This window comes from Cheilinus undulatus, linkage group 6, assembly GCF_018320785.1.
Source record: "Cheilinus undulatus linkage group 6, ASM1832078v1, whole genome shotgun sequence".
Taxonomy (NCBI): domain Eukaryota; kingdom Metazoa; phylum Chordata; class Actinopteri; order Labriformes; family Labridae; genus Cheilinus; species Cheilinus undulatus.
The window spans coordinates 43,898,436-43,919,424 of NC_054870.1; the positions used below are offsets into that span (position 1 = coordinate 43,898,436).

Sequence of the window (20,989 nt, forward strand, 5' to 3'; positions counted from 1 at the left end):
AAAACTGAGAGAAAAGTCAGAAGAACGAGACGACAAAAAGTGGTTTGACTCTTCATCGAGACACCGGTCCAGCTCACACTGCGCTATCGGTAAAGCAGTTTCTGGCCCAAAAACAGATCTGAGTGCTATTCACCTGATTGAGCACCGTGTGACTTTTTCCTAAGATCAAATCTGTGCTAAAAGTTTTGAATCTGTGTCAGAAGTTAAGAAAAGAATGAGAGAGGTTCTGGGACAACCGAGGTTCTGAAGAAGACCTACATGCACCTGAATGCAGCAGTGTGTTGATGTTGAAGGAGAAAGACACTGAAAGATGTTTATATTCAATAAAGCTGTGTTACAGCCTTAGTCCTGTGTTTTAGTAGTCATAAGTCAGATTCTTGATTCAGCATTACAAGGTGACTCTTTGTGTGTTTTAATGTTGATGATTACGGCTTACAGCTCACATCTAACAGTCTGGTACTTTTTGTACCCCTGGTGTAGTCCTGTCCCAGCCCTAGGCCTGGTATACACTGTGTGATTTTGGGCTGTCCCAGATGAAAGATGACCAATCGTGGCGATATCTTTGGTTGTGGCTCTAAAACGGTGGTTCTATGTTGCACTGTGAGACAGGTTGATGGATTGTTGTCATGGTCTTGCAATCAAAGATAGCCTGGGATGAAATTCGGACAGAGTTGTGATGTGACGGCTGCTACGACCTAACCAACCAGTAGGAATGTGGCAAGAAATGACAAAACGATAAAAGCGTCACTGGCACTAACGTTTGTGGGATTCCAACAAGGAGGAAAATGTTAATCCCAGATGTTTTATCAACAATTTCAGCGTTGCTGTTGCTTTGCTACATTATTTACCACGGCACTGGTGGCGTAGAAGAATGATGCACGCTAATGTGGCGTGTACATTTCATTGTTTTTTGCATACCGTTGTACATCGTAGTCTGTGATTCAGCAGTGTTCTGTGGGGGCTGTCATTGTTCAGTCTGCCCTTTAAACTTGATGTTGTAGGAGATTCCTGTCTCACAGTGTAGCATGCCAGAAACTTACAAGCTTGCTAAAAATGCATCGTCTGTAGAAGGCTTTAAATGGGAAAAATATAGCCACAACAAATACTTCAAGTGTCTTCCAAAATGGCAAGGTTGGGCTTCTACAGGAGGCATGCAGTAGGTTTGTTGCAGGTTTTAATTTTTTGCACTTTGTTTTTTTCATTTCAAGTTTTTCACACGTGCAGATGAGAGTGGCTTTAATGAGCTAATTTTGACCATAAATTAGATAAATACACTTGCTTAGATTAGAGTTACTGCAGTGTAAGAGAAACACGTCTCTGGTCCAGGCTGATCTAGGTGAGTTTTAAATTTTTTGCTCATTCAGCTTGAGAGGATGCTCTAATGCTTTGGCAGCCTGTAGGCCAGATACATCCCTTACACAACATAAATTTGGCTCCTTAATCCTCATTAAAGTTTCATCCATCCATTATCTATACTAGTGTATGGTGTAGAGAGGGCTGGAGCTGATCCCAGCTGTCTTTGGATGAAAATTACAACATTAGCCATCGATAAAATGTTATTTAATCAAAATATTATGACCAGTTTGCACTTTTTTTTACATTATCTGGTAATGTTTTTTTTTTAATCTTTATTACCTTTTAACCTAACTCCTCCTGACTATATCTGTAGGCTTTATACTGTCAAATATACCTCTGCACTGATATTACTGAGACTGGAAGCACTTTGTTTTCAGGCCATTCTTGTGAACGCAAGACTCAAGAACACTTTGAGGGATTTTCTTCAAATTTTGCACAAATGCTCATCTTGACTCAAGGATGAACTGACTAGATTTCTACAGTTGTGGGTCAAAGGTCAGGGTCAAGGGATTCAGGTTTATACCTTGTTAACACAATATCTCAAGAATATTTTGTTGGATTTTTTTTTTTCAGACTTGACACATATGTCCACTCTGGCTCAAGGATGAAATTTGATTTTGGATGTCAAAGGTCACTGGGCATCAATGTAAGCCTTAGGTTATAACATTTCTACAACTCACTCTACCACAGAACACACCTCAACTCTTCTTGACCTTCTCCAGCTATTGTTTAGTGCATTCAGAAAGTATTCAAACCCTTACTTAGCTGAAGCACCTTTGGCAGCAATTACAGCCTCAAGTCTTTTTGAATATGATGCAACGAGCTTTGCACACCTGGATCGGGGGATTTTCTGTCATTCTTCTTTGCAAATCTTTTCAAGCTCAGTCAGGATGGATGGGGACCATTGGTAGACAGCCTTTATCAGATCTCTCTAGAGATATTTGATAAGGTTCAAGTCAAGGCTCTGGCTGGTCTGCTCTGGGACATTCACAAAGTTGTCCCTAAGCCACTCATGTGTTGTCTTGGCTGTGTGCTTAGGGTCATTGTCATGTTGGAAGGTGAACTTGAGTGCTGTAGGACAGGTTTATATTGAAGATATCTTTATATTTCTTCTCTATTCTGCTTTCCCTCAACCCTCAACAGACTCCCACGCTCTGCTGCTGAAAAACACCCCCACAGCAGGATGCTGCCACCACCGTGCTCCACTTTTGGGATGGTATTGAGTAATGGTGCTTGGTTTCCTAGAAACATAAAATTTAGAACTGAGGCCAAACAGTTCAATCTTAGTTTCATCAGACCAGAGAATCTCGTTTCTGACAGTCTGAGAGTCTTTCAGATGCTGTCTAGCCACTCTGTGGTAAAGCTCAGATCGGTAGAGGGCTGCAGTGATGGCTGTCCTTATGGAACTTTGACCCATCTCCACACAGGATCTCTGGAGTTGAGTCAGAGGGACCCTCAGGTTCTTGGTCACCTCTCTTACTAAGGCTCTTCTCCCCTGATTGCTCAGCTTGGTCGGGCAACCAGCTCTTGGAAGAGTCCTAGTTGTGCCAAACTTCTTCCATTTGAGAATTATGGAGGCCACTGTGCTCTTGGGAACCCTATTTGGAAGGTGCATTTTATGTGTAAAAGCAACTCAATGGGCTTTATTTAAGTAAAAGAAACAATAAACTCAAGATAGACAAAACATATGCAAATATTGCAATATAGACGAAAGTACTGAGTACATAAAATCCTACAAACTGAGAGAGAATAAAGCTAAGATGTTGGGTGAAGGTTTTTTATTTCAAAGGTACATGAAAAAATAAATGTTTTTAACCTTAATGTTTGGGACCAAGCTAATCTGTAATCCCAGGTGGTGGCAGCATAGTGGCTAAATGCTGCTTCACCACATTTAGTCAGGACCTTAGATTGTAAAAGCTGACAGGAATCATTATATTCTGAAGGTCATGTTTGATTGATAAATTTTGAACATGTCAGAAATGTATTCTGGGTCCAGGGATTTATAGACTATTAAAAACACTGAATACATTCTACAATTCACTGGCAGCTGGTGCAGAGATTTAAAAACTGGAGTAATGTGTTCAGTTTTCTTAGTCTTGGTCAGGAGTCAAGCAGCTGCATTTTGAATGAGCTGCAGCTGTTTCATGTTTTTTTTTAGGAAGGCCTGTTAGAGGAGCATTACAGTAATGAATTCTAGTGGAGATAAAGGCATGAACCAGACTCTTATGGTCTTGAGATTTTTTTTAAATAAATCTAATTTAGGAAGGTTTTTGAGGAGCTAAAATGCTGTTTAAGTGACTGATTTGATGTGGTTGACAGACCAGCTTAACCTTGCATAGCAGATGGATTGGCCAGATTCCATGTCTGTCATCAGGCAGATCCAGCTTGCAACGCTCCAGTCTGAAATGATTGTGACAGGTCTGAAAAAGGACTGGACCAATCTGAGGAGAGCGAGGCGGTAGCTATGGTTGGGTTTTAGTTGTACTGAGAGAGGCTAACAGTGGCTGCTGTCAGTGTAGCTATAGCCTGGATAAAGCTATATTTCTGCAGCAGATTAGTCAGAACTTGACCAACTATCTTTACTAAATAAAGGGCAAAAAACAGCACTAAAAGCCTTTCATGGTGGATAAGATATTTTCACTCTTCTGCATTAGTTTGAGATAGTTGTGGAAGGGGTTTAGTTGTAATGTAAGTCGATATGTACAATGGCTTCCACCGGTGTACTGATGAGCGTGGATGTAGATTTAGTATTGTGGCCGCTTTATCAGAACTGGGCCACAGTTCTTTATTAAAACAATACCTACACTGAAAGCTTTTCCTGACAGAGAAGATGTTTTTGCACTTATCCCAACCAACTTTGGCAGGAGTTTTATCCACCAACAAGCTCCACCATTCATAAACTATGACAGCCCCTGTCTGTCAAGCTCAGGTTACTACCAGAGCTGTACATGCCTGACTACACTGTTTTGTCTTGACGCTCTGATTGGCCCATGATAAATGTGACAGAACCATCGTCCCGTCATCTTTCAAGATTTTTTTAAGTCCTGTCCTTCCTAAACACTTTGCCTGGGAGGTTTCTCAGAGGATTGTGAAATATCTCCAAGCGATTGATAAATGAAACAGTCTATCTAAATAAGATAAGACTTCCCAGTTTGTACAGAGGGGGCGCCAAATAGACAGAAACCAAAGGTTTCTCATTGGGGCTTTCAGCCAAGAAGGTTCTGTCGTTATTTTTTTAAAGTATTAATCTTATAAAGTTGACCTTAAAGCCAAAGGGCCTCACAAGAGTATAGTAAGACCAGGAGAACCAAGGACCAAAAGACTCCAGGACTTTTTTGGTTAATGAAACTATATTTTTACACTATTTTCATTGTCTTTTAGCATTTTATTTCCAATCAGAATAAAGAGGAGAACGAGGTTGGCTGTCACTTTTTAATCTAGTGTGAATTGTCTCTCATCAAAACATCCATCAGTAGCCATTCCTAGAATAAATTGAAGCTTACAGTGTTTGCTTAAAATGTGTATCCCTCTCATTTTCCAAATTACTGAAACAGAGAGGTAATTAATGATCAAGGACACTCTGACACATTGTGACAACTAACCCCATCACAGTGATGGTTGTCACACACTATGGGGTTGTTTGTCACAATGTTGTTTTCACGGGAAAAATCTTAAATAGAAGGCAGAACTAAGTTTGAAACTTAAGTTGCATTGACAAGTTGACAAATACATAACTTAATGCATCTTAGAACACAATGAGCAGGGAACAGGAACATCTTTAGGCCAGTCTGTAGGCCGTAGCCAAACAAATAGACCTGTTAATAATAGCTTACTCAACTAGGCTACACACATTCACTATCTGGATTACAGTGATGACAAATGTAGGGTCTGTGCACTCCAACTGAGCTTGTGTGCCCACTAACCTCCCTTGAATAGCTGTGACAACCAACCTCAAAGAGAACGTGACGACCAACCCCGAATTTCTTGCTAGCATCAAGACTAACAACCATCTAACAACAAGTTAGCTAGTTTATAGCCATCTAAACTATAGCTTTTCCTTCATACTTTTTAAGGGTAATAGCTGTGTTGTTAAAAACCCAGTGGTAAAAGCAACATGAAAAACACAAAGTCCTCTCACCTCAAGTTCAGTTGCCCTACTCTAGAGAAGACCATGTTGATGAGCTTTGGTCCCCATTCTGGAAATTTACATACCAAATTTTGGGAGACAGCACCCTCTGGTGACGAGATGTGAGTGTGACAACCGACCTGTGTGACAACCAACCCTGTACTCCCCTAAATCTTAATATTTGAAAGTAATTTCAGGCATGTACCTCGTATTTAATGTACACTTATAATGACAATGTCTTAAGACCTCTTAGAGGACGAGGCCCCAGGCAGTAGCTTACTTTTGCCTATACATCCAAGTTCAGGTGCATATCCCCATTACAGATTAAAATTTCAAGCAACAAAAATCCAACAGAAGAAACCCAGAGGTCTAACTGCTCAAAATCTAGCATTTATTCCAGTCCATCCTCTAAAACATGTTATTAAACAGGCCTGTAGTGGATAACAGCAGTGGTTTGTGGATTTAAATGCACTGCTAGTAAACTTATCTCAGTGCATTGAGTGTCTCAACAACAGTTTGATCTGCACTAAAGGATCTCCCTTTAAAAGCTCCACGCCGTATGTCCGGCAGCCTCCTCCTCTCAGCAGCTGAAGCTGGCACGCTCCGTCAGGTTTCCCCACTCGCTGATCACTGAAGCATCGCTGAGTGGTTAACTGTTGTCAGACTCAGAGAGGGGTGGGGGCTGTGTTTGGACTGACTGCAGACCTCCCTCTAAGTCAACAGCTCTTTATGTGCCTGCACAGAAAATAAACACAACATTTCCTCTGTGTGTAGATACATGAAGTGAGTGAACAGTGCATGAGCTGTTCATACAGTGAATAAGCTGAAAGGAGCGAGTGAATGCTCCATTAGCCCATACATTAGCTGCCATCTGTCATATATTATGATTTAATTCACACATTATAAGCCTTATTTATCATTATTATTATCGCAGCGATGTAAAACCACAGTTTAGGCCTCATTTGGAGTCTGAAGTGTTAAACTTAGTAAATATGAGACGAGCCTTTGTGTTATTTCTGGTTGGCAGTGGTTTTGGCCTTGGAACTCTCCCATGGATGCCATTTTTTCCCGGTTTCTTTCTTATTGTTGAACTATGAACACTGACCTTAAATGAGTCAAGTGAGGCCTGCAGGTCTTTAGATGTCATTCTGGGTTCTTTTGTGACCTCCTGGATGAGTTGTCAGTGAGCTCTTGGATTAATTTTGGTAGGCCAGCCACTTCTGGGAAGGTTTACTAGTGTTCCAAGTTGTCTCCATTTGTGGATAATGGCTCTCACTGTGGTTGGCTGGAGTCCCAAAGCCTTAGAAATGGCTTTGTAACCTTTTCCAGACTGATAGATGTTAATGACTTTGATTCTCATCTGTTCCTGAATTTCTTTAGAAGTGTGTGTAATGATCTGAAACATTTAAGTGTGACAAATATGAAAAAAAGAAACAAGGAAGGGGCAAATACTTTTTCACAGTACTGCAGGTTGTGTTTTAAGTACAGAGGCTATAGTCCTTCACTCAGCTGGGATTCAAATCTGACCCATGGCTCCTTTTCTGCATGTCGACTTTCACTCTCTCTCCCCTTCTTGCTCCATAATTTCTTACCCTATCAACTGTCCTCTCAAATAAGGGCTTAAAAGCAAAATAAAGAAAACAGAAAAAAATAACTTTAAACAGATGATGGCGATTTGATTTAAGTAGTCAAGCAAAGTGAATTAGACCTTTCACAAGAATTAAAGATGATTTCTTATGACATGTAATGAGCTTCATTTTTTAGAATCTATTTAAGGATCCACACCTGATCAATGAGGGTGACAGGGAAGACTGAAGTCTTTGTAGATTAAACTAAATCTGATAAGATTCGTAGGCATGAAGTGTTCAATATCCTGGAGGCAGAGCTGGTTAGATTGGTTAAAGTGGAGGTAGAGCAGCAGAAAGCATAAAGTAAAACATGTTTGCACATTAATGAGGCTAATAGGAATGTATGTCTGACTAAAACATCCTAAAGATATGTAATGATGAGATAATGAGTACTAATGTATTGTAATGATGAAAAATGGCAATGCAGAAAATCTTAGAGAGAATGTTTAATCTACAGTATAAGAGTATTAGTCAGTTCTTCTTTCTGCGAGTCTTCACAGTAGGCTGATTTTCTATTTTTTTGTTGTACTTGCTTTCTTAAAATATAAACTTACATTCCCATTATTTAGTCTTTATCAATGAACGCTTTAACTTTGATGTACAAGCAATGGTGTCTCTAATCATCACTCTAACATTTTATGTAAATGGATTTGAGCTTGTATAGAACTGACAGTGCTTTTTACACACCACATTCACACAATAATGGTGACGGCTTATTTGTAAAGTGTCCATCAGTATTAGTTAATGCCATGCCATCACCGACGCAGCAGTGGGAGAAACTTAGGGTTCTGGACACTCAAGGGCACTACAACATGAGACTGCAGGAGCTGGGGATCGAACCTCTGACCATCCTGTTGAGATGACTAACTCTACCACACTCATATATAACCAAAAAAGCAGGAGTACAGAAATAAAGCTTCACCAAAAAGCCTGAAAAATTCAAACCATCCAGTATTTTGAGGTTAATGAACTTTACCTGACAGATAAAAGGTTATTTAAAGAAAATGGTAGACATATTGTGAGGTCAGGAGTTGAGACTCTAGGAGTCTCTCCTCTCGTCTGTTTGTCTCTACAGTCAAGCTTGTTTCTACGCAGTTAATGTGTCTTGTTGTCTCTGTTTTTAAGCGTTTTCCTCACCAGATTGGCGTTGTCGGCAGGATCTCAATACAACAGACTGGTAAGTGTGCTTTCTTTGCCCAATACCACGTCTGAGTTTGATGAAATCAAAAGACCAAATTGTAAAATTGTTTTATGGAAATTTCACTGATTTGAAATCTGTGAGTTTTCACCATGAAATTTTCTTTCTCTCTATATGACTGGGTAGTTCAGGGTGAGGGATCCTTCAAGAAGCATGACCCAAATAATCAGTCTTTCTTTGTTTAGCACCAGTTCATTTCAAGTGTTATCTGAATACTCTTTCCAAATAGAGCAAGTCTAGACTGTTCTCTTTGTTATATTATTGACAAAGACCTAACATTTATGCACCATGAACAACACATTTGGCAGATAAAGCTAAAGTCAACTCCTTTATGTATCTTTCCTCTCAGATTTGCCTGTTTGATGCTAAATCGTCAGGATGTCTGCTCCTTTTATCGTTTATTCCTCACAGTTTTTAATTGAGGACCAAACATCCATCACTGCAGGACAACATTAGGACCAGACGTGACAGTCTCAGTCTAAACTGACCCAGGGCTCACAGTGAAGTGTCACTTCAAATACTCTAACCTGCTGTACTCAAACAAAGAGGTATTACACTGCCATCTAATGGCTTTAATGGAAAATACAGTTAGTCTTTACTGAGTCTGCAGCCCCTGAGGAAAAAAAAACACATTCATACCACAGATGGTTAAACTGCCCAGTATTTTGGTAGAAATCACAGAAGAGGATTGGTTGTTTTTGACTACCTCATTACGTAATAACTGGTTTTATTCATAAAAAACAGTTCGTAATTTCAGGCCTCTTCACAGGAATATTGTCCTTGTTTTTTGTTTCTTATTTCTGTTGGCCCAAGTTTGAAAGCTTGTCACATTTCTATCAACTTCTGTCTTAAAGCCACATTTCCTCGGCCTTGCTTTCCCAAGCTTCCTTCCTTCCTTCCCTCCTTTGATAGCGGTTTGTGAATGGGTAAAAAAAAAAAAATCAGTTGATGTTAATGTTGCTGTCTTCTAGGTGCCTAATTTGACACACTTGAACGTAATAATTAACAGATGTGGCCAAATACTTTTGTCCATATAGTATACCTCTGTTGGTTCTCCCTAAAACTCTACAAACTTATTGGGACGTACGGCCAACAGGCTTTTTGTAGCCACTGTATCAGTTGTAAAAATTTTTATAACTGCTAATACTGCCGTCATGCTGACTGTATTGTGGCTCCCTACCTCTCAAATAAAAATACAACCATGAAACAATCTGTGATCTTAAATTTCAAAGCTCTAGTTAAAGACTTTTGACTGAAAAACACACTGCATCATTTAATTTGTTAGGCTTTTAATCACCACTACAAGAATTAACAATAAAAAATAGAGGTACACAAAAGTTCTTTAACTGAAACAAACATGGCTCTCCGTTAAATTGCTGAAAAATTAATCACAGACCACTGATGAACAGATGAAGGAGGGATTACAGTTTTAAAGGATCAAGTCAGAGCTACTTCTAAGATTTAAAGATGGCTTTAAAGGTCCGTAAAGTTGAACTGGAATAAAACGTAATAAATACTCAGTATAAAACTCAGCTCTAGCCTCTAAATGGTCTTGTTGTGAAAAGAGAAAACACCCAGGTAAGCACCATCTGCACATTGAAACGAAGCCAAATGAAAACTGACTAATGACCAGACAAACCAAGAGTCCACGTCATCTATAAAATTAGAATGCCTTTTTAGGCTCGTAATAAAGAACCTGTCAAGGTGGCTGGCTGTCATATAAACACAGAGAAATGAAAAAAGGGAAGGTACAAAGAAAAGCATTGCTATTATGAGAATAAAGAACAGGTAAGCAGAGTCAAAACCATGAAAATAAAAGCGCCCAACATCATTTTTACCATTAACAGGTGGCAGGCAGCCACCTAGTGGCTATAAGTGATACTGTCACATTGATATTTGAAATCATAGCTGGAAGAGCTCACCCCTGCAGCCACAGCTAAACAGACTGTCGCCTCAGGTTTAAGGACAACAGAAGGGCAGCTACTCAGATGTAAGTGCCAGCTCAGTTCAGCTCAGCGGGTCACATTCCTCTGAGCTCTGCTGGGAGGAGACGATGATGATACAGGGAGAGTTTGATGTGATGTCTGATAGTCCTGATCACACAGTCCAGGTGAAAAAATTCCTCAGTCACTATCAAACTTTATAGAGTTGACTGTCGTGGAGATTGCTCCGCCGCGGTAGCTTCCTCTCTTCTTCTTCGTCTTCTCATGGCGAAATGATTTTCCTTTTGTGAACTTGAGAACGTCGTTAGCTTTCTGGCCCCAGTCTCCATTTGCTCCAAACTGGAGGATCAAACACAAAAAAACAAGTTCCCATTAGTGTGAACTGTGAGCTACCCAGCAGTATAACATTTGGTCAGAATACATACGTTTGCAGAAAACATGCAGAAGTATGGAAAAAGGTTATAACTAGGGCTGTCAAGATAAATCACTAAAGAACTGAGCACTATGCAGGTAGAGTCCGTGTTTCCTGCATGTATGTTCAGGCTATAGTTGACACTGCTGCTGTCAGAGAGGCGACATCAGCATGTCGCTCCAGGGGGATGCTAAATTATGCAGGCTGATCCTAAGTGAGTGGTTAGCTGCGATGGGCAGCACCTCATCCAGGTGCTTGTTTATCAACGGTCCGTTAACGACACAGACAAGCTGATTATCTATAACTTCGTGTGTGCTGCAGTGTGAAAATGACAGCATCCTGACACAATAAACTTTGGTTCAATCTTAAGTTGCACTCGTGGGCTTGGTCCCGCCATCTAAATGCAACTTTCAGTGTTGTTAAAAATGATTGATGACATTCAAGAAACAAAGTCAGGTCAGGTGAGGGTGTATATGCAAGTTTGGCATGCTTGGCCCTGTCCTGCTCTGGCCTCATTATGGCCATTGTCAGGCCTGTGCCTCATCTCTCCAGCTGACTCCTCCACGACACACGTGACCTCCCCAAGGTCTGGTCCAACTCACTGGGTCCCAGGCACCCAGTATGGAGTGAGCTGGGTCAGTGAGCCCCCGTATCCAGCAGTTGACCCTTCCCATCCCTGCTTTCCTGTGCACATTAGCATTAGACAGTCACCCAAGCCAAAGACACTCAAAAATGAAGAGAAGTCGTCACAAAGGAGTCCAGCTGGCACCTCTGGGCATCAGTCAGCATCCAGGGCCAGGAGGACTACAAACCAAGAGACTGACCTTTGTCCACATGCTCAGATACCGTGAGGGCCGCACCGTCTTGCCCAGCAAACCCACTGAGCCATGCACAAAACCAAGTCTACAGCCTCTCAGTTAGTGGATCAATGGATTATGCTGCCAGGATAAGCGAACTGCTCTACATCGTCCACGCTCTCATCATTCAGACAGCATCCAATGCATTCCTGAATGCCTGGGTCCTTGTTTTGGCTCAAGAGGCACGCAGTCCCAACGTTTCAGCCTCCTACCGTGGAGTTTTAAGTTTATTTGTTCAAACAAGTCGCCGAGTCTACCTGCCCTCTCTTTCCCTCTTCTTTTTCTCCTCCTCCACTGTGTGAGTGTCAGAGCTGCTGTCAGAGGGCTGCACAGTGTGATATCTGAACTCTGAAAGACTTAAGGATCAAAATAAGAAACAAATGTTGATCCAAAATGAATAAATGTACATCAAATGGCACCACACTTATCTGGTTTAGTTTTAAAGAATCTGCAGAAAGAAAGACAATCAGGAGGTCTGTTTTATTCTAATGTCGTTCAGCCCAAGCAGATACCCTCAGTGACCTTTTGGACATGACCTGCTATGGTTACGTAACTCACCTTTGCTTCAAAAGAGTTGTCTGCAAGTCTGGGGTCCACTTCTACTTCATCCTCTCTTATCCTGCGAAACGGTATGTGGGAAGTCTGAAAGACAAGTTATGTCCATTAAATTTAGCATCCTTTTTCCTGGTATTAAGCAGGCATCATGAGACTGCTTTAGAAATCGCAACTCGTATCGCAATGTTACCTTCTTATTGGCTTTAGGAAACGTCTGTGGTGTGGTTGATGGTTTTTTGTTGTTTGGTGTCTTGTCTTCTGTCTCTTCTTCTTCACTTTCTGATGATTCTTTCTCTCTTTTTCTCTTGCCCTTGGTACCTGCATGAGCGAGAAGATAAAGAATTACTTCTGAGTAATTGTGAACCAGCCAATCTTGACCAGAACTGCACAAAAATCCCACTGAGATCTGTACATTTTAATTGTTAAATCTCTGTGTTAAATGGCATCATGTTCAGCATTCTTAGAGTCGTACCATTTGTTGTGGGGGTGGTTGGTGCTGTGGCCGCTTTGCGTGGTGCTTCCTCTTCCTCGGATGAACTGTCTTCAGAGCTGCTGCTCTCTTTAGCTTTAGCTGCTGGGGTTGTCTTGGTTGTTGCAGCAGGTTTTGCAGCGCTTTTACTGACCTCTTCTTCCTCGTCAGAGCTGCTGTCACTGGATGAGGATTCTGCCGGCTTGGCTGGGGTCTTGGCTGCAGGGGTGGCTGCTTTAGGTGTTGTGGCCTTGCCATTTGTGGCTGCAGGTTTAGCAGGTGTACCCTTGGTCTCTGTCTCTGAATCAGTGCTGTCTGAGCTGCTCTCCTCTGCTTTCTTTGTTGCAGCTGCCTTTTTGGGGGCAGGCTTGGGTGCTGGTGTTGTCTTCTTGGGTTCCTCCTCCTCCTCTTCACTGGAGCTGTCATCACTAGAGTCTGCAGAAGCTTTTGTGGCAGCAGGGGCAGGCTTCTTTGCCGCTGCAGAAGTTTGTTTCTTTGCTGCAGGTTTGGCTGCCTCATTCTCAGAGTCAGAGCTGTCACTGTCAGAGTCTGAGCTCTCCACTGCTGCAGGTTTAGCTGCAGGAGTTACAGGTTTTGAAGCCGGGGTTGCAGGCTTAGCTGCTGCAGGTTTAGCCTTCACTGGTTCATCTTCATCTTCAGAAGAGGAGTCAGAGTCAGAACTACTTTCTGCAGCTGCAGCAGGCTTTGCTGCAGGAGTGGCTGGCTTTGAGGCTGGTGTCGCTGCCTTAGCTGCTGCAGGTTTGGCTTTGACCGGTTCCTCCTCATCAGAAGAAGAGTCAGAGTCTGAGCTGCTTTCAGCTGCTGCAGCAGGCTTTGCTGCAGGCGTTGCAGGCTTTGAGGCTGGCGTTGCAGGTTTTGCTGCCACAGCTTTTGCTTTGGCTGGCTCTTCCTCCTCTTCAGAAGATGAATCAGAGTCTGAGCTGCTCTCTTTAGCAGCAGCAGCAGGTTTTGCAGCAGGAGTGGCAGGCTTGGCTGCTGGTGTCGCTGGCTTAGCTGCTGCAGGTTTAGCTTTGACTGGTTCCTCCTCATCAGAAGAAGAGGCAGAGTCAGAGCTGCTCTCTTTAGCAGCAGCAGCAGGCTTTGCTGCAGGTGTTGCAGGCTTGGAGGCTGGTGCAGCTGGTTTAGCTGCAGTTGGCTTTGCTTTACCTGCATCTTCCTCATCCTCAGAGGAGGAATCGGAATCTGAGCTGCTCTCTGCTGCTGCAGGAGGCTTTGTAACAGGGGTAGCAGGCTTGGGAGCTTGTTTAGCCACTGGTTTGGCTTTCACTGGTTCTTCTTCCTCCTCAGATGAGTCTTCTGAGTCAGAGCTGCTGTCTGCTGCCTTTGCTGCTGGTTTAGAAGCAGCAGCAGGCGCTGGTGGAGCAGAAGCTTTAGTTGCAGGTTTTGCAGGAGCTTCATCTTCAGAGCTATCTGAATCTGGGATGAGCAATAAAAACAGGATTTTGAGAAATTCTTCAGACATTCAGGCAATCATTTACTTGACAAACCTAACTGAAACTTTGAAGCCTTTTACAACAGTCATGTTTGCATGAAGGATCTGACTTTGAGTATAGGTCAAGGGCACACTTGCACTTAAAATTCATACCAGAGCTTCGTGTGGTGCAATTGCTTAGCAGAGCACAAGCCCAGGTACACAACACGGACATAATCGACCTATAATTCAGGAGAGGGCCGTGTTTGGCAAAAATGATTCAAAATAGTGCACAAAAAAATAGCAAAATTGCGTTGTTCTCCATTGTTCTGACTCTGAACCCATGCTTCTTGCAAACTAAAGACACTTAATGAGAACATAAGGCCATGCATGTGTCATAATGTAATATGATGACGTATGTGCAGGTGGTGCTCAAGCCTGCTTTGGCCTGCAGAAATGGGAGTGATATCATGCTTTAGCACTGTAAGGGGCAACTGGGCCTAATGCTGTTTACCTAAACTCAACCAATTCATATTTGATGGAATAAGTTAAGAGATTTTAACTAAATTCAAAGTATAAAACAAAATCAGACTTTTTCTGCCATGCTTAATTCACATTTACACAATCTTGACTCTCTTACCTGAGCTTGAAGACTCGTCTTTTTTAGCGGGGGCAGCCTTGGCAGGTGCAGGTTTAGCTGGGGGCTTCTTTGCTGTCTCCTCCTCCTCCTCGTCTGAACTGGACTCCTCCTCAGAGGAGTCTTCTTTAGCTGCGACAAGCTTAGCTGGAGCAGCTTTAGCAGGAGTCACCTTTGCTGCAGGTTTCTTCTTTTCCTCTTCTTCCTCTGAACTCGATGAGTCCGAGTCATCCTTTTTAGCTGGTGCAGTCTTGGCAGGTGCAGGTTTAGTGGGTGCTGCTTTGGCTGCAGGCTTCTTTGCCTCCTCTTCATCTGAGCTTGAATCTGAAAACATGAAAAGAATTATTTACAGATGTTAACAAGAGTAAGATCCCTTTGAAGGGAAAATGAGTGAATGGGATTGTCACTGTTACCTGAGCTATCTGAACTGGATTCTGCTTTCTTTGCAGCTGGTTTGGGAACATCAGGTTTGGCAGCAGGGGTCTTGACTGGTGCAGATTTCCCTGTAAGGATGTAACCCGTCTGTCAGAAAGGCACTGAACAGCTTTGACTGTTTCAGTAAAAGAAAGATGGATGCTTCTTACCTGCTCCTTTCTTCCCTTCTTCTTCATCACTGCTGTCATCACTGCTGTCAGAGGAGCTGTCCTCTTTGGCCTTGCTGGCTGCAGCTGGAGCTACCTGCACTGAAGCAGGGGGAGGGACTGCACTGTATGCTCCTGGGCAGACACAGAAAACTCTGTTATTACATAACACAGTGGTTCAGTGATTTGTACTATTAACATGCTGAACTATCAGAAGCAAGGATGGAAAAGGATAAAAGGACCAAGATGTGCAGGCATCATAATGACCTCCAAGAATGTGCTGTGGCAGTTCGAAGGATATTTGGTGATCACCAGGCTGTTATTGTGTAGTGAGGAGACACAAGACCATATGTCCACAACAGCCTAGTTCCTGTGATGTCAAACACAGGATGGGTAGCTCCCATGTTATTTTATGATGCTGTTAAATTCCAGGTTCTAAGTATTACACCTGTTTAGATCTGACAGACGGAATGACTTCAACATTAAAAAGCAACGGCAAAACTAAAACCCAGAGAGGCTGGATCAGATTTGTGCTGAAAAACATGTTTGGTAACCCATTTACTTCAATCAGAGCAGAGTTAACATTAGCATTCAGCCACTATAGCTCTCTTCAAGCTCACTGATTCCTAAAGTGGGACTTGAAGCTGTGACGGGGGCTCAGTGAGGCTTAATAGAAACAATGCAGACTGTTTTGTACTGCAAAGCATGGTACATTTATCAAAAGGATTTCCAGGCCATGACCGTGACTCCCATTGAGGTCATGAAGGTCAGGACCTCTGGATTTTTCTGAGGTAGATACCTAAAATAACTTCACGTTCCCATGGAAAATACAAAGATATTAAAATGCCAAAAGGATGACTCCTCCATTAAGAGTTAGTGTTTGTGGATTGGGGATGAAGAGAATGCTCTTGTCTGTAATATGCAATCTTTGGTAGATGCTGAGGCTGCGGTAGCTAGCCCAAAGTTGAAGGGATAAAATGTCCAGTGAAGAGAAGAATAGATGGAACTAGTTTCTCATGTGTAACGGCTTTCTGTTTTAGGGTAATTCAGTCTGACATTATTGAGTCCAGTCATGGGGACTTGAGAATTTTGCCTTAAATCTCCCAATTAATTTACTCAATTTTTAGTAAAAAAGGGTGCAAAATACACCATAATACAAGAAAAACTGTTGAAGCACAAATTTCCAGGGGACCCCCCCCCCGTCAAACCCCTCCTCTCACACACACACACACACACTGTTGAAGTTAATCAATCAAAAAACATGCCTTGAACCAGAAAGTACACATCAGATTTCCTGTTTTAACCCCAGATATGATGTTTGCGAAATCACCTTTATAAGTCATTAAATCTCTTTAAATTTCGCTGAAAAGAGCCAAAGATGCACATATTTAGATCAGGGAAATTAAAAACATTTTCAGGGGTAGCATGCCCCCAAATTTCCCTAGTAAGATTGGTTTTGGACCTGGGTATTTCTACAACCCTGCATATGGCCCTGTTCCAGGCAAATGTAGGTCTGACAATGAGGCACACTTATCTAAAAAAGACAGAAGAAAATCTGCTGAGTCATATCTTGCCTTCGGCTTTACATGCATAATGGAGGGTGATGAAGAGAGGCGCATTTCCGTCTGTGTAAGATAGGTTTTACTGTGTAAGCTGATATATTTTTATGTGCTGATTTGCATGGTGATTCTGGGCTGGGGGCTTGAAAATATTTTCATCTGCCAAAGGAGGCCCAGCAGAAAAAGTCTGGGAACCACTGAACTAGCCTGTCAACGTAACAACAGAGAATATATGTGTAAACACACCTGCTTTGGGCTTTTTGCTTGGTGGAGCCTCATCTTCTGATGAAGAGTCCTCACTGCTTGACTCAGCAGCAGCTGCAGGCTTTACTGGGGCAGGTTTGACTGGAGCCTATTAATACATAAGCAAAAAGAAAAAAAGATTACTCTGCTGTACACCTGAATTACCATTTGATTTCACCTGACATGATTCTTTTTTGTAGCAAAGAAAATCTAAATAATTTCATTATATCAAGATATGATGAGTTTCTTTACATACCTTAGCTGGTTCTTCATCTTCAGAATCAGAGGAGTCTTCACTGCTGCTGCTTTCTTGTTTTTTCTGAGCTGCAGCTTTAACGGGGGCGGCTGCTTTTGGTGCTGCAACTAGAGCTGTCTTGGGTTCTATTATGTAAACACAAAAATAGTTCATTAAGATAGAGACAATATTTTATCATTGGCTAATCTTAGAAAGTCAGTAATAGACGCACTTGCTGCAGGAGCTTTGGCGGGCTGCTCGTCCTCAGAGTCAGACTCTTCACTGCTGGAGCTGCTGTCTTTCTTCCTCGTGCTGCCTGCAGCAGGAGCAGCAGCAGCTGGCTTCACAGGAGCCTGCATGTAGAAGAAACTTTAGTGATAATAAATACAAAACAAAGTCGTGTGTTTTAATGAGTCACTCTGGGAAGAATCTTTAATTCTGGATGTTATCTCCAACCTTCGCTGGGGGCTTTGCAGGTGCCTTCTCCTCCTCAGAGTCACTGGAGTCTTCACTGCTGCTGGACGCAGCTTTAGTCGCTGCTGCTGCTGCTTTGGCAGGACCAGCCTGAGCTGCTAAATTTAATAAAAGAACAGCTTTAAACAGTGAACAACTGAATTTAACAGGCTTAGTTAGAAATCTACAAACCGTGTTATTTACCTGCTGGAGTTGCTTTTGTTGGTTGTGCTTCTTCATCCTCACTGCTCGACTCCTCACTGCTGGAGCTTTCTGCAGTGGTTTTTGCTTTCTTAGCTTTTGGACCATTTGTTGTAACTTCAGTCGTATCTGCCGGTGCTTTTCGTTTTTTGGCTTCAGGAGATCTATGAAGACACAAAATGATACCAACCTTCATTATTACTTGATTTTTTTTTAATTACTTGTTTTGCATTACTTTTTTATTATCCACGTTGTTGTTATCCCAAATATCAAGACGACATTAATGATAATATTAGATGGATTTTGGCGACAATATTAATCCTGTAATCTTGAAACAGCCTTTATTACAACTCTCACTGTGGTGTTTTAAACTAATCTTATTTTCAAATGGAAATGCACATTGTTCTGCATCACTATCGGTGCAATGTTAGTCAATTTCTATGTCTTAAAAGCTGCTCAAGCCTCGACAAACAAATGTTAAATTAACTAATAAGGCAAACCTCAATTGTTAATTGAAATATTTTGGATATCATCACAGAGATATCTAAAATTATAAGGTGTGCCACTCTGAGTTTTACCAGATTACTCACTACTTCAAGCACTGACACAGGACAGTGTCTATTCTTTCACACAGACTTTGGCTTTGCAACTTGAAGTCTAAAGCTGATGTTCAGTTTTAGGAAGTGAGACCCATATATTATATAGCCTCATAACACACTGAGTGAAATATTTCAAGCCTTCAGTTCTTGAAATGTTGATGATTAACGCTTACAGATAATGAAAACCCGAAATTCAATCTCTCAGAAAATTAGAATATTATATAAGATCAATAAAAAAGGATATTTTAAACAGAAATGTCAGGCTTCTGAAAAGTATGTTCATTTCTATGCACTAAATGCTTGGTTGGGCCTCCTTTTGCATGAATTACTGCATCAGTGCAGCGTGGCATGGAGGCGATCAGCCTGTGGCACTACTCAGGTGTAATGGAAGCCCAGGTTGCTTTGATTGCGGCCGTCAGGTCATCTGCATTATTGGGTCTTGTGTCTCTCATCCTCCTCTTGACAATACCCCATAGATTCTCTATGGGGTTCAGGTCAAACCAGTTTGCTGGCCAATCAAGCACAGTAACACCATGGTCACTGAACCGCCTTTTGGTACCTTTGGCAGTGTGTGCAGGTGCCAAGTCCTGCTGGAAAATGAAATCAGCATCTCCATAAAGCTTGTCAGCAGAAGGAATCATGAAGGTCTCTAAAATGTCCTGGTAGATGGCCGCGTTGACTGTGGACTTCAGAAAACGCAGTGGACCAACACCAGCAGATGCCATGGCAGCCCAAATCATCACTGACTGTGGAAACTTCACACTGGACTTAAAGCAACGTGGATTCTGTGCCTCTCCGCTCTTCCTTCAGACTCTGGGACGTTGATTTCCAAACGACATGCAAAGTTTACTTTCATCTGAAAAGAGGACTTTGGACCACTGAGCAACAGTCCAGTTCTTTTTCTCCATAGCCCAGGTAAGACGCTTCTGATGTTGTCTCTGGTTCAGGAGTGGCTTGACATGAGGAATGCCACATTTGTAGCCCATGTCTAGGATCCGTCTGTGCGTAGTGGCTCTTGATGCGCTGACTCCAGCCTCAGTCCACTCCTTGTGGAGCCCCCCCCCCCCCCACCAGTTCTTGAATGGATTTTGCTTGACAATCCTCTCAAGGCTGCGGTTATCACTTATGCTGGTGCACCTTTTCCTACTACACTTTTTCCTTCTGCTCAACTTCTATGAATATGCTTGAATACAGCACCCTGTGAACAACCAGCTTCTTTTAGCAATGACCTTTTGTGGCTTACCCTCCTTGTGGAGGGTGTCAATGACTGTCTTCTGGACATCTGTCAAGTCTGCAGTCTTCCCCATGATTGTATAGCCTACTGACCCAGACTGAGAGACCATTTAAAGGCTCAGGAAACCTTTGCAGGTGTTTGGAGTTAATTAGCTGATTAGGGTGTGACACCATGACTTTCCACTATTGAACTTTTTACAATATTCTAATTTTCTGAGACACTGAATTTTGGGTTTTCATTATCTGTAAGCCATAATCATCAATGTTTCAAGAAATAAAGGCTTGAAATATTTCACTCTATGTGTAATAACTCTATATAATATATGGGTTTCACCTTCTGAAATGAGTGACAAATAATATTGAGCTTTTTCATGATATTCTAATTTTTTGAGATGTACCTGTAAATGAAAATACTTTAAGATCAACATTTCTGCATTACAAATCCCTTTATATTGGTCTTAAGTAATACTCTAATTTCATGAGAAACTGAATGTTGGGTTTCCATTAACTGTAAGCCATAATCATCTAAATTATAAGAAATAAAGACTTTAATTTTTTTCACTCTGTGTGTAATCAATCTACTACTCCACCTTTCAGATGTCTTGCATAATCTGATCTCAACCCAGTGTTATTATAAGTGGGTGATAATAAAGAATCCCTAATTCTGATTGACTGAAAGCTGGTTTATCTTTAAAAACATTAAGATAAAAACACATTTGAAGACTCACTTCACCCAGAAGTTGTAGATGTTGACCAGACTCTCTTCATTTTCATCTTGAAGAGTCTAAAAGAGACGGATGAAAAAGTTACTTTGACCCCAGATATTCCGGGTAAATGAATTTAATGAAAATGTCAATATGAATGCAATGCGAAACACGACAACAGTCATTTTAAAGTTAATATACAAGAATGTTAATTAATCCACGATAAACGGGCGGTAGCTAAAGCAAAACACGTTCGTTTTATACACGTGCATCTTTACAGGGGGCTGCGCTGTCTCTGCACGCGGAGGAACCTTTAACGTTAGCTACGTCAGAGCACCTGGACACAGACAGCTCCTCTACGTCATTAAAAAGCATACACAGCGAGCAGCTTACCACTTTAGTCTGCTTCAGAAACTCCTGAGCCGCTTTGGAGAACTTGTTCTCCAGCAGAAACGAATAAACGCATTTGTAAAGATCACTCGGCGTTGAGTTTTCCGCCGCCATCTTCACCACGCTCTTTCTGGAAGGGACGGAAGTGGAGAGACCGTCAGATGAGGGCGGATCCAGA

The 20,989-nt window shown here is 41.9% G+C and overlaps 1 protein-coding gene across 2 annotated transcripts; it reads right to left on the reverse strand.

Moving 5' to 3' along the window:
* Positions 1-9,580: 9,580 nt before the first annotated feature.
* Positions 9,581-20,956, reverse strand: nolc1 (nucleolar and coiled-body phosphoprotein 1). Of its 2 annotated transcripts, none has more exons than XM_041789995.1 (14): positions 20,815-20,956; positions 20,446-20,501; positions 17,889-18,049; positions 17,688-17,800; positions 17,464-17,584; positions 17,253-17,377; positions 17,000-17,105; positions 15,198-15,329; positions 15,027-15,116; positions 14,617-14,937; positions 12,548-13,981; positions 12,266-12,393; positions 12,079-12,162; positions 9,581-10,590 (listed from the first exon to the last, which is right to left on the reverse strand). In XM_041789995.1, exons 1-14 carry the CDS (start codon positions 20,923-20,925, stop codon positions 10,432-10,434), a joined length of 3,141 nt encoding a protein of 1,046 aa, XP_041645929.1. In that variant the 5' UTR covers positions 20,926-20,956; the 3' UTR covers positions 9,581-10,431. The 2 variants fall into 2 exon arrangements, with proteins under 2 accessions (XP_041645929.1, XP_041645928.1); XM_041789994.1 differs by having other exon boundaries at positions 17,688-17,803.
* Between the last annotated feature and the right edge of the window lie 33 nt (positions 20,957-20,989).